General features: G+C 38.3%; 1 protein-coding gene across 7 annotated transcripts in view; it reads left to right on the top strand.

Annotated features, from left to right (window-relative positions):
- The window catches only part of RAPGEF2 (Rap guanine nucleotide exchange factor 2), a 180,483-nt gene that overhangs the window by 154,022 nt on the left and 12,862 nt on the right, over positions 1-13,599 (top strand). For 6 of the 7 annotated variants that reach the window (XM_069855828.1, XM_069855830.1, XM_069855834.1 and 3 more), the window contains 7 exons: positions 3,838-3,995; positions 8,479-8,719; positions 8,969-9,352; positions 10,738-10,949; positions 11,035-11,158; positions 11,807-11,830; positions 12,894-13,117. In XM_069855828.1, the coding sequence (XP_069711929.1) occupies positions 3,838-3,995; positions 8,479-8,719; positions 8,969-9,352; positions 10,738-10,949; positions 11,035-11,158; positions 11,807-11,830; positions 12,894-13,117 (1,367 nt within the window). The remainder of the gene's footprint in view (positions 1-3,837; positions 3,996-8,478; positions 8,720-8,968; positions 9,353-10,737; positions 10,950-11,034; positions 11,159-11,806; positions 11,831-12,893; positions 13,118-13,599) is intronic. The other variant, XM_069855832.1, reaches the window with a different exon arrangement.

The following is a 13,599-nucleotide window of genomic DNA, read 5'->3' as shown; positions in this document are numbered from 1 at the left end:
GAAGAAGCATTTAGGCAACTGCCATTCTGTTATCTCTTCTACCCTGTTTGTCATTCAGCAGGAAGTTATTTCTTAGCTAGTGCTATCTCCCTGCATGGTAACCGCATAGAGAAAGCAATAGAAATGCTTTTCCTTTAAAACCACAATCTCCTTTCATTGGCATAATAAAATATTTCTCCTAACTGTAGCAGCTATTGATCTTCATGAGACCCGGAAACCCCCAGAGCTAGTATTTATATCTGAAATTTCTGGGGTTTCTTTCTTGTTTACATAAGTTCGAACTCAATCTGATTCTGATTTAAGTTTTAAACACTGAATGTGTAAGTAAATACTTTGCAATTTAATATAAGAACACTTAAAATTGAGAAGAATTTCAGAAACGTTTTTATTTTTTTGCAAAACCTGTACTGAAGCTGTTTCAGTCACGACACAGGGTAGGTATAAGATTATGTAACACTGACAAGCTCCAGAAGGAAAACATGCTGTAAGGGGAGGGTTACATTTTCTTAAATTGTTTAGAAATGTTGTTTAGAACTGCTAGAAGGCATTTTGAGATTTGGGGGTTTGGGGCTTTTTGTTTTCTTGGTTTTTTGTGTATATGGAGTGGTTCCTGCTTGAAAGACGTCTTTCTGGGAATGCTTTTACTTGTAGTGAAAGACTTATGTGTGGCTTAGCATAAAAGTGCTGTATACAGAGTTATCATCACTACTTGTCACAGTATTTTGTGCATTTGCAAATACAAAAATACAGGTGTTCAGATCCAGCTTAACTTCTGATTGAAAGAGAACCCAAGAACCCTTTTTCCAGTGGACATGAGTGTTTCTGTCACTCTCATGGCTTTGGGTTTACACTTCATAAAGTATTTTGGTAATACAGAGTTATCGTGTGATTTTGATTTTAAAAAAAATAAGAAAGCCAAACACAACTTACAGAGATACCCCTCCAACCTTTTTCAAGTTGCATTGCCTTCTAAAAAGATGTTGCTGTGTCCACATAATAAAGTTTCTCTTCAATGCCCAGGGATACCATCTTAGCTTCCCAGAGTACCATTCCATTCATAGCACTTAAAGAAATGGTACAAGAGAATACTAGGTAAAGTAGTTCATTGGTAAGCACAAAAGGATGCTTGTGCTGTAACAGCTCAGCAGGGATAATTTTCAGGCCCTTAATTCCTTCTGTTACGTTTTCTGAGTATGGATAGAACACAAAACAAAAGCTTAAGTGCCCCAAATTAGGGTACAAATGGTCATTTGTGTTACGTCATTTAATTATTTAGATTTACTTTCTAGAGTTGCTACAGTTTGCAATAAAATCTAAGTTCTACTTTATATTTTATTTACACATGTAGATACATATTTAGGCGTGTTAGCCTTTTCAAAAGCCTTTGCCCGTAAGTGGCTAAATTTTTAATTAATTTAATTTTTTCAAATGGCTGCCATTCAACATTTTACACCCTTAGAGTAATTTATTAAGAATTTGCAGCTGTATATAGATTGAAAAGTTTAATAGCTAACTCCTACTTTGACCTGCTTCACTAGCTGGTTATGAATTCAAAAGCAAGAAGCAAATTAGTGCTTGCTATAATATAGTGTGTGTACTCTATCATATACTATAATATGATGATGATAGCTGTGTCCTCCTCCAACCTCCTTAGATACTTTGTCTTTCACCATTTGAAAGACATCCTTCATGTTTATCATAGCTAATGTGAAAAATACTTTATTTACTGTTAGGCAATTTGGAAGGGATACTGATACTACCCAATAGTGCAGATGCTGCAGGTAGTGCAGATGCTTCCCTTACCCTTCTGAGTTAGCTGGCATCCCTTCAGTCACATCCAGTGAAGAGAAACTCTGAGAAGGTGATGCAGGGAAGGAAAATGGATGATCTCAACAATCCTCCCTTATCTATCTGTTGGAAGAGCTCAGGCAGCTTGTGTGGCTACAATACCTCCCGAAGTGCAGTTGGAAATCATAGCTGTGATGGGATCAGAGAAATTCAGGTCTTATGAAACAGCACTGAGGAGATGGCAGTGTTAGTGAAAGTTCAAGTGATAAAGTGATACAAGAATGATGAGGTATGTAGCAGCTTTTGAATAAAGATCTCGGCCACTGTCCAAGCCTAGCAGCTCCTCAGAGCTTAGTGGTGAACATGAAGATCTTCCAGCAGTGTGATCAGCAAATCTAATCACTTTGAGTGGACATTTGGATGTTGATGACTAAGGTAGACAGCAAGCATTGTTGTCTGGAGAATTTTAACTTTTGAATAGTGATTACTATACTAACAATCCTTCCAACAGTCCTGGAGGACTGGGGAAGTCCCACTGGACTGGAGGCTGGCTGATGTTGTGCCCATCTACAAAAAGGGCCGCAGGGAGGACCCAGGAAACTACAGGCCTGTCAGTCTGACCTCAGTGCCAGGGAAAGTCATGGAACAGGTGATCTTGAGTGCTATCATGAAGCACATGCAAGAGAACCGGGTGATCAGGCCCAGTCAACATGGATTCACAAAAGGCAGGTCTTGCCAGACTAACCTGATCGCCTTCTATGACAAAGTGACCCGGCTACTGGATGAGGGAAAGGCTGTGGATGTGGTCTTCCTGGACTTCAGCAAAGCCTTTGACACAGTTTCTCACAGCGTTCTGCTTGAGAAACTGTCAGCCTCTGGGCTGGACAGGCACACACTCTCCTGGGTGGAAAACTGGTTGGATGGCCGGGCCCAGAGAGTGGTGGTAAATGGTGTGAAATCCAGCTGGAGGCCAGTGACAAGTGGGGTTCCCCAGGGCTCAGTGCTGGGTCCAGCCCTGTTCAATGTCTTCATCAATGATCTGGATGAAGGCATCGAGTGCACCCTGAGCAAGTTTGCGGACGACACTAAGCTGGGTGGAAGTGTCGATCTGCTGGAGGGTCGGGAGGCTCTGCAAAGGGATCTGAACAGGCTGGACCGCTGGGCAGAGTCCAACGGCATGAGGTTTAACAAGGCCAAATGCCGGGTCCTGCACTTGGGGCACAACAACCCTATGCAGTGCTACAGACTGGGAGAAGTCTGTCTAGAAAGCTGCCTGGAGGAGAGGGACCTGGGTGTGTTGGTTGACAGCCGACTGAATATGAGCCAGCAGTGTGCCCAGGTGGCCAAGAAGGCCAATGGCATCTTGGCTTGTATCAGAAACGGCGTGACCAGCAGGTCCAGGGAGGTTATCCTCCCTCTGTACTCGGCACTGGTGAGACCGCTCCTCGAATACTGTGTTCAGTTCTGGGCCCCTCACCACAAGAAGGATGTTGAGGCTCTGGAGAGAGTCCAGAGAAGAGCAACAAAGCTGGTGAAAGGGCTGGAGAACAGGCCTTATGAGGAGCGGCTGAGAGAGCTGGGGTTGTTTAGCCTGGAGAAGAGGAGGCTGAGGGGTGACCTCATTGCTCTCTACAACTACTTGAAAGGAGGTTGTAGAGAGGAGGGTGCTGGCCTCTTCTCCCAAGTGACAGGGGACAGGACAAGAGGGAATGGCCTCAAGCTCCGCCAGGGGAGGTTTAGGCTAGACGTTAGGAAAAAATTCTTTACAGAAAGGGTCATTGGGCACTGGAACAGGCTGCCCAGGGAGGTGGTTGAGTCACCTTCCCTGGAGGTGTTTAAGGCACGGGTGGACGAGGTGCTGAGGGATATGGTTTAGTGTTTGGTAGGAACGGTTGGACTCGGTGATCCGGTGGGTCTCTTCCAACCTGGTTATTCTGTGATTCTGTGAAATGAAAATGTGAAAAGGTAGCTATATACATGTTCCCACATTCCTCTAGTATAGCCTAAGTTCTGAATGTAAGCTCTGATTTTATTTCTTTCTGGATGCAGTGATATTGGAATTGGCCAATCTCAGGATGACAGCATTGTGGGACTGAGGCAAACAAAGCACATTCCTCCTGCTTTACCTGTCAGTGGAACCTTGTCGTCCAGTAATCCCGATCTACTGCAATCTCATCACCGCATCTTAGACTTCAATACTACGCCAGGTAGTGATTGCTTTTTGTTGATACTCTGAACCTCTTAATTTTCTTTCATTAATCTCCTTTTTTTTTTTCTTCCTGGACTTCCAGAGTCTGAAGGTGCATGCAAGGTTTAATTGACTGTATGCTCTCACCCACAGATTTAGCCACATATAAATGCATTAGGATTTATTACATGGGCTCTGACATACTTTACCCTAGTGTATTTGATGTCTGTTTTTTTACACAGTGCTGCTTACTGATTTAGAACTCTTGGCCAGTGGAAACTTGTTTTGCGTGGTATTTTATAATTTGTTCTGATAGATTAGTCTCGTGAAGATTGCGGTATTTTTGAAGAGCACAGTAGATCATTAGTTTTACAGTAAAGTGGAAGCGCACTAGGCTGGGGCATAGGACGTACATTTCAGTCTTTTTCTGAACAGACTTGTATAATCTTGTACTCATCTGTAAGGGACAGAGTTTCAGAGTTACCTGTTAGTGACCTTGCCCTGCAGCTCTGTGCTGAATTCTTAGTACATAGTGATTTAAAATCCCATTCTGAAATACTTAAAAAATTAATACATTTATCAGACAGGAACAAAGAATCGGGGCGAGTGAGGGAGAAAAAGGAGAACATGAGAAACTTGAGAGCCTTCTCTTATGAGAAAGATTGCACTGAAGCTCCTGGCAGGGCTGGGATTTGGGCTCTTATCTGGCCGCAGGAAGGTTCTTAGCAGGAAAACTTCTGTGAGTTAAGTACCCAAATCTTTGCTGTTAAAATGCAGCTGCTGGAGGGAGGATACGGTGATGGTAGCTATGCATACACTTGGTTAGTATAGTCTAATATTTATAGTATTTCTCAAAAGTAGAACCAAAAATTCAGTGCCCTCCTAAGCCTGAGGGATTGCAAACACTACTTAAAGGGATGGTGCTTAAACATCAGCCTGGCCAAGCTGGTGTAATTGTCATACTCAGAACTGTGATACTGAGGATCACTTCATCTTGGGCTTTTTAGCACTGGAAAAGACTACGAGAAAGTGGTGTGTGATTTTTGTCCCAGTGCCTAAGATTACTGCTAAGAGAGTTGGAAAACTGTTTTTGTGGTTTGTTTTTTTTTTGTATTTTATGCAATGACTAGTGTCCAACACTTTGAAGATATTCTTTCCCAGGAAAAGCCTAACTTTTCATCAGTGCTTTGTGCATTAATGAGTGAAGAAGATTCCATTCTCCAACTTGCCATTTGCCTAGACCAGATGGTTCTAGGTAATTGATGTGCCCCTAATGCTGAGCACAGTGACTGACTTCCAGAGCTGTGGCCATTGCTGTCTCATACAGCTGAAGCAAACTCAAAATGGAAAAGGAAAGCCATTTACAGGTTTGAAGATACTTCCATCACAGATGGAGTTCGTAAAAGTTTAGTAAATGAATAATGTTCTACTGTTTCCCTTTTGCTCTGAGAAAACATGATAAGTAACAATGTAATGACATTACTTCAATGTTATATCAGCATTTTCATTATCTTTATAGAAAATATATTAAGTAATTAGTGCTTTCTCATTTCAAAAAGAAAGCTCTTTTTAAAATTATTTGCTTAAAATTTACCCAAATATCGACATACTGAAGATTTTAAAAGAAATTTGCAGGTGTAATTTTTCCCTCTGGGTGAAAGAGAGGAAAAGGTGGACTTAAATAAAATCCATGTATCTTAAGTTCTTTAGGGATGGTTGCGTTGTAGATACAAGAGTTGAACTATAATTATTCCTCTGTATACTTTAAGACTTGGGAAAAAAATAAGCCTGCAATTTTAATTTCTTTTATTACCTTGAACTAAATTAAAGATGGAGATGGAGGCAGCTTGCAAGAAATTGAATGCACTGGAGAAGAAAGAGAAGTGGTAGAACAACCATCCTTTGAGGCTTTGGGGAATATCCCTCAGGATAGGAAATAAAACAACTTTGTTTTGTAAGGGTAGTCTTTGAGGAGAAAATGAGAACAGCTTGACATCTGCAAGAAGTCGATTTAGTTTCTCTTCTGATTTGCTTAGGCTTTTTCAAATATACTTTTAAAGTTTTATTTTTAAGTGTTCAAATAGTTAATAGCACTTTGATTTCTCTTCTCTTGTGCTGTTTTTTGATATTTGATTAGAAGTCAAAATAATATAGTAATGATGAGCTGCCAGTCACTGGTAACTTTTTTTAACACCCCCCCATACATGAGCTTTCTAAGGGAAAATACTCTCCTATCATAGAGTATTGCTTTCTTCAGCTTGCCATTCGGCTTTCCTATTTTGTAAAGGAGTGAAGAGGGATGATTATAATTCTTTTAAAGTGCTGTTTTATTTTAAAATTGTTGTGCTGAATTACTTAGTACCATTCCTATAGCTGTAATCATTTCAATTGCTGGCAGACTTCTCTGTATTCTGTGTAGTGCATTTGGTACCAGCTCCTACACATATGCAGCCTGAGAAAATGAATGATAAAATACAGAGCAGAGATGATACTTTTCTACTTACTATTCTCTGTGTGTCTTCATATTGACTGTAAGGATCCAGCAGAGTAGATTATTTTCTTGTTGCACAAAGCGCTTCTTTGGACCTTGGTATCATTTACAGTAACTTCCCATCTTCATAGCATTTCTTTTGACTGGCAAGGGACAGCGAGATCTAGAGAGCATTCTGGTTTTCAGTAATGGCTCTGAATGGTTGTGTCTTTGGGATCTGCCTTCCTCAAGATGTCAAAAAATGTAGAAATTATAGGCGCTGTTCCATATCCCTGTTCAACTAATTACTGAAGGGAGATGGGTCAATGTAGAGTTGGTGATAAAAGGCAAAATTGGCTTGCTAATTATAAGGTATTTGTACATTTGACTCAAATACTTAAAAATGGCTAAAAATTGGCCTGTGCTGATGCCCGTTATGTGTAAATGATGATGTAATAATTGAGTTTTAATGTGTTTCAGTATTAGTGCTTATCAAGCTGCAAAAATACTACTGTGAGCTTAAGAGTTATGGGCTTAGGTGCATGAAATTTGTGAACTCTTATATTTAAGCCTAAACAACCTTTGTGGCAGGGAGATCTATCTCAATGCTTTCCAAATGATTTTCTTGGAGCTATGCTACAGAGTGGCAAGACATTAATTTTTGTTCTTTTATCATGGCATTTCTGTTGTGGAATATATCTTTCTTTAGTGTCTTGAACACGTTATACACATTTGGACCTTATCAAAAAAGATTATAGTTGTATCAAAGTGAATATTTTCATCCAGCAGCTGGTTTTACAGTATTTTTTTTTTCAGTAGTGATTGATTTTTGGCTATAGATTCAGAAAGCTTTCTATTATCATCCATTTTCTTGTTTGTATGACCTTAATGGTCTAAAGAATAACAATAATCTTTTTTTAAAACATATTCATTAAAGAAAGAATAATGATCAGATGTCGTGCCATACCAGACTAGAACAGGTTATTAGTAATAGAAGGAAGAAATTTGATTAATTGCAAATACTTTATCTTGTCAGTTAAAAATACCTTATGTTAAAAAATCTAGTGGTGGGTAGTTGTACAATTTTAGCTCTTTTTTGTTTATTTGATTTTATGATATAACAATCAAACTTCAGTTGTTTAATGCATGTAGATTTCAATCCATTAATAAGCTTATGGAAACACCAGCATTTGAAGGTAGTTTGCTAATTACCCAGATTTCCTAAAAACAGCCTTGTTGTAGGTCCTTAAGTTTTTTGTCATCAGTCACTTGAAACAGTAATATGTTTTATGAGTTTTTGTGAGGTGTTTTTCTCTTTGGCTGCATTAGTTCTTACTTTCTAAACATTGACACAGAGAAATAAGGAGCAAGTTTTCCTTGTGTTACTTGGACATTATTATGGTTTAAATCTATCAAGGATACAGTATTTTTGATAATCAAGTACTTAAGCATTAGTACTAATGCAGTTTATTTGTCTATGTGCGCATGTTGGACATTACACTTGTATCTTGTTGCTACTTCTATGTATGCATCTTCCCTTTGTGTGTGGTGCTATGGTTCAGTGTTAGACTTCGGTAAATGAGTCCATTTTCTTAAAAACATCCTTAGGAAGATTAAGAATCCCATCACCTGATTTGCTTGATCATCTTGTATGTCAGTGAAAAAGGCATTGGTGTTTTGTGTCCCTGATTTTTCTTAAACTTAAAAGGAATTTACCAGGACTCAACACCTGTGAAAATCAGATTGCTCATTAGTTTGCATCCAAACTTTGGAAGGTAACGTGTTTTTGTGGCTTGCCCTATCAGTTGCTTAACTAACTTCTTTTCCTGGTTGTTAATATAACTAGTCTTTCCTTAAAAAACAGGCAGCTGTTTTATAAGAAGAAGAGAGAGGAAACAATGGTACTGAAGTAAAAACTGATAGCATTAGTAATTTAACTCAGTGTAACTGTTACTGTTGCCTGTTCCTACACTATTAATTTTTTTCTGCTTTACTAAATTGCATACCCTGCATGTCTCTTTTTTTTGACCAGACTTACCAGATCAAGTTCTGAGGGTTTTCAAGGCAGATCAGCAAAGTCGCTACATCATGATCAGTAAGGACACAACAGCAAAGGAAGTGGTCGTCCAGGCTATCAGGGAATTTGCTCTTACTGCAACTCCTGATGCATATTCATTGTGTGAAGTCTCTGTCACACCCGAGGGTGTAATCAAGCAAAGGAGGCTTCCTGATCAGTTATCCAAGCTTGCTGACAGGATACAGCTAAGTGGCAGGTGAGAATGAAGACTGTGAGATAAAGCTGATTATACTGGTTTAAAATGTCAAAATCCCGTTAATAGGAGCATTATTTCATCATTAATGTTTTGTTTCTTTGCAAGGCATTGCTCCTTATGCAATTTCTAATTGATATCTAAGCCTAGTGAATTTCAATTTATCCTGCGATTCCAACTGTATCCTTGCTGTAACTTTCACTAGTACTTGAGTATATTGTATCAAATATATTTTTGATTTTTTTTTTACAGGTATTACCTGAAGAACAACATGGAAACGGAAACTCTTTGTTCAGATGAAGATGCTCAAGAATTACTAAGGGAAAGTCAAATTTCCCTACTACAGCTCAGTACTGTTGAGGTGGCTACCCAACTCTCCATGAGGAACTTTGAGCTATTCCGTAATATTGAACCCACAGAATACATAGATGACTTATTTAAACTCAAATCAAAAACAGGTTGCATTAATCTAAAGAAGTTTGAAGAGGTGATAAATCAAGAAACATTTTGGGTGGCTTCTGAGATTCTAAGAGAAACCAATCAGTTGAAAAGGATGAAGATCATTAAGCATTTCATTAAGATAGCACTACACTGCAGAGAATGCAAGAACTTCAACTCTATGTTTGCTATCATAAGGTATTGCCCCCTAATAACTTTCCTTCTAAGTAAAAAGCAAAGTCTTGTTTATATCTGTCTAAAAAAGTATATTTAACAGAGTAGGCCAAATAATATTACTAATATCAACACTTGACAATCCAAGGAGAGCATTTTCCAGTAATCTGAGCTTGCCATTGAAGCATCTGTTGAAATATTATTTGGAATGCTACTATTATGTACTTATTGCTCTAGACAGTGAGGCAAGAGTCATCAGTGAACATGGCACAAGAGAAGCTACTGCAGTTATTTTAAAATGAAGATCAAAAGAAACAGCAGCTATATGTAGAAAAATTATAACATTGTCATAAATGAATGAGTTAATTTCCCAAAGGGAGCTCATAAATTTATACATAGCTCCCTTTATCTTTTTTATTATCAATTTATCAAGTTATCAGTTGATTGAGCTGTGATACATTGCTTTTGTTTTCATTCTATCAGCAGTTTCTTGGATGGAACTCTGGTAATAGTCAATAGCAGACTGCAGTGCCGTATCGTAAGCTGTAGTTAAGCTTATTTAAGCATATGTAAGAATAAAAATACTGAAAAAATCTCAGAATAAAAACCTTGCTTAGTTTTGGAATGAAAAGGGGGTGAGGAAACTTATTATGTGTGTTTATTTTTTAAAACATTCACATTTCCTTTAGAGTCTTCCGTATTCATCAGGAATAACTTAACAAAAAAAAAAGAGAAAAAAAGAAAATAAATCCCAAGATTTTGCCTCTTATGAAAAAGCATGAGTGAGTTGCATTAAAATGACAGTTTGATCGCTGTTTCTGGCAAAAGCCCATGTCACACTCAATCACCAGATTGAATGTGACACTTTTTCTGAAGATCACCGATTTTGAATACCATTTAATCAAATATGGCAGTTTCCAAAATCAAGGATCCATGCTGATAATTAGTCAGCATCTCTGGGACATAAAAATATTGAGATTTAACTCAGCTATTTCAGCTGACCTCCATGAGAAATAAAAGCAGACTGCCTGCTAGCAAAACTTGAATGGTGGTTCTGAGCTGCACCTAGATTATGATGTTGTTATCAAATTCAGACACTATTTCAAAGTAATAAGTACATACTCCTTATAAGTTTTAATTACTTATGTAGGTGTAACTTATCTGTTTATGGTTGCATCATGCAAATATCTCTTGTTTTTATAGCTTTTATAAATATGATCTTCATTGTTCTGTAGTACATGCCGGCAAAAGGAAGTTTTCACTATCTGTTACTCTGTTGGCGTTGTGCTACACTATTATGGCTACATGATATTTCTCCGATACAAAATTTAACATAGTCTTTTCTAGGGTTTTTTTTTGTTTCTTTCTGTTGATATTAAATTTTTTTTCACTTTTTTGTGTCTTTCAAGTGGTCTGAATTTGGCTCCAGTTGCAAGGCTCCGAACCACTTGGGAAAAGCTTCCAAGCAAGTATGAAAAACTGTTTCAAGATCTACAGGACTTGTTTGATCCATCTAGGAATATGGCAAAATATCGTAATGTCCTTAACAGCCAAAACCTCCAACCTCCCATTATCCCCCTGTTTCCTGTTATCAAAAAAGACCTTACGTTCCTTCATGAAGGTAAAAGCAGAAGTTGGTCGTCTTTTCTCAGCTAAGGAAAACTAACTTTGCTACCAAATAACTAATGTTGTTAACTTGATTGTAGGAAATGATTCAAAAGTGGAGGGCTTGGTCAATTTTGAGAAGCTAAGAATGATTGCCAAGGAGATACGCCATGTTGGTCGCATGGCATCTGTTAACATGGATCCTGCTTTAATGTTTAGAACAAGGTGAGTGTTTTGTGTGAGGCAGAGGTTTTCCCAGCTGAGAGAAGGCTAGGTGTCAGCAAGAGCTACTTTTCAAGCACCTCTTGTTATATTGGAGCAGTGTGAGGGGTTTTTTTGTTGCTAGCAATTTACAACAATAATGTGGTATTCCAAACCAGGAGAAATAATTATGTTTTATGTTTATGAATATATATTGAAACATTTTACATTATTCCTTAACTGCCAAATACTTCATAAAATGATGTTGCATCAGTGGGAGGGAGGGGACGATGCTGCCTTGAGCACATATGTCAATGTATATGTGTGTGTGTGTGTATATATATGTTTTAATGTTGATGTGTGCCAGCCTTTTTGTTTTGATTTAGTAGAAGAAGGAATGTATCTGAAACTGTATAAGCTAGTGATGTTAGAAAACTTGGAATGAATGCTCTTTGGCTTCACGTTAGAACAGCTTATTGCATACTCTTTTTCTTAATTTGAGCTAGAAGAGTTTGTAATGTCTGACTGTATGCCCGAGTCAAGGCTCTTTTTAATGTTTGTGGGCTTCCAGAACTGCTTGTCCTAAGATCTGGTCTTTTTCTTTCTGAGCTTATGATCTTTCTCTATCTCTTCTTAAACCCATGCTTTACTCTTCCTGGCTCTCACTTGCAGGAAGAAGAAATGGAGGAGTTTGGGGTAAGTGGTTGGAGACAACACACACAGACATACATTCTTTCCTTGCCATTTGCATTGTTTCCTTCTTGCTATCTTTAATTTTTCTGGCGCTTTGACTTTTCTTTTCTTTTGTTAACGCTTTTTTACTGACAATACATTTTAATCCAGGAGTGCTTTTGCTTTTGAGGTTAAAACACAAAAATTGTTAATTATTTATAAGTGGATGTAAATAGGAGAGGAGTCTTCTCCTCCGCCTCCAATTTACATTGCCAAAGGAAGTGACTTTTAGGAAAAGAGAAACTATAAAATAGCAAAGTTGCAACAGCTGAAAATTGCTGTTTATTTTCTTATGCCCAGTAAGCAATTATCAAAATCAAATATGAATGTTAAAGCTTACAGTACCTCCCAAACTAAATTATTCTCATATTATGATCATATATTCAGCTATCATTTTTACTCTTAACAATTCAGGAACAATGCATAGCTTTTATATGGGCTTAAATAAATTGGAATGTGGATGACATTTATTTCTTCATGAACTAGCTGGTCACTTTATTTAGCAAAAAGTGGCCTTCAACCTTGCAAGTTACAAGGAATTTCTATTCTGTAAAACTGAGCTGTACATTTTGAATTTGGCCTGATTTAAGAAGTATTCAGAGAGCTTTCAAAATGCCTTCTGTATTTGTATTTAAATTTGAACCTCAGCTATAGTCTCCTGTCAGCATTACCTTACTGCATGAGCTTTTCCTAATGCTCCAATCTTGTCAGTAGCTGGCTTACATGCGAGAGCTAGCTTGAATGCTTTTCTAGATGTGTGAAGTGATATTGCCTAGTTGGAGCAGAATAGGTTAATATATCTGTGTAATTAGAATAGTGGCTGTAACCAAGTAAAAATTATTTCCTGACCCTCAGCCTTCTCTCTGTTATAGCTGTTTGACTTACTGGAATGAGGCATGTAAGCTTTGACCATAGACTGACATTCATGCAATCTTTTGCACATTTTATGTTTATCGAGTGGTACTGTGTTGGATTAAATCATACTTTTCCCCTCTTTTCTCCTCCTCCTGCCCCCTCTTCACTCCAGTTCTCTCAGCCAGGGCAGTACAAACGCAACTGTGCTGGATGTTGCACAAACAGGGGGTCATAAAAAGCGGGTGCGACGCAGCTCCTTTCTTAATGCTAAAAAACTGTATGAAGATGCTCAGATGGCACGGAAAGTAAAGCAGTATCTCTCCAACTTGGATCTGGAAATGGATGAAGAGAGCCTCCAAACACTGTCTCTGCAGTGTGAGCCAGCCACCAACACATGTGAGCGTTTTCATTTGTTATGAATTTTGAGGAAGCTTAAGGAAGTTGGTTCTCCGAGGAAGCAATTGGAAAGAATAACTGGACAATGAGGTGGAAAATGAGGTTTCTAATCATTTGCAAGTACTGAACATCTACGAATCTTAAAAAAATAATCTTGCTGATTCACAGTAAAGAATGGTAGTATTTATAGAGGAGATGAGGCTTTTCAGATGGTGTCATGCTGCAGTACACAAGCATTCTTTAGATTTGTCCATACAAAGGGTATGGAGGAGCCCAAAGTTTCACTGCAGTTCTGATGTATTCAGGCTATTGGTGTGAATAGGGCTAGTCCTCCTGGATATCTTGGCCTTCAGAGGGGAAAGGTAATTTCTTCATGTCCAGGTGTTTCAGAGGCACCTGGAGGGCTGTAGCTGGTGGCAGCGGATGCGGACCTTATGCTGGAAATTGGTTTAATTTTGAGTTGAGGGAATGCTTTATCTTAT

This window comes from Phaenicophaeus curvirostris, chromosome 4 (genome assembly GCF_032191515.1).
Source record: "Phaenicophaeus curvirostris isolate KB17595 chromosome 4, BPBGC_Pcur_1.0, whole genome shotgun sequence".
In the NCBI taxonomy this organism is placed as follows: domain Eukaryota; kingdom Metazoa; phylum Chordata; class Aves; order Cuculiformes; family Cuculidae; genus Phaenicophaeus; species Phaenicophaeus curvirostris.
The sequence above is the reverse complement of the archived record's forward strand: the minus strand, read 5'-3'. Positions and strand labels throughout refer to the sequence as shown.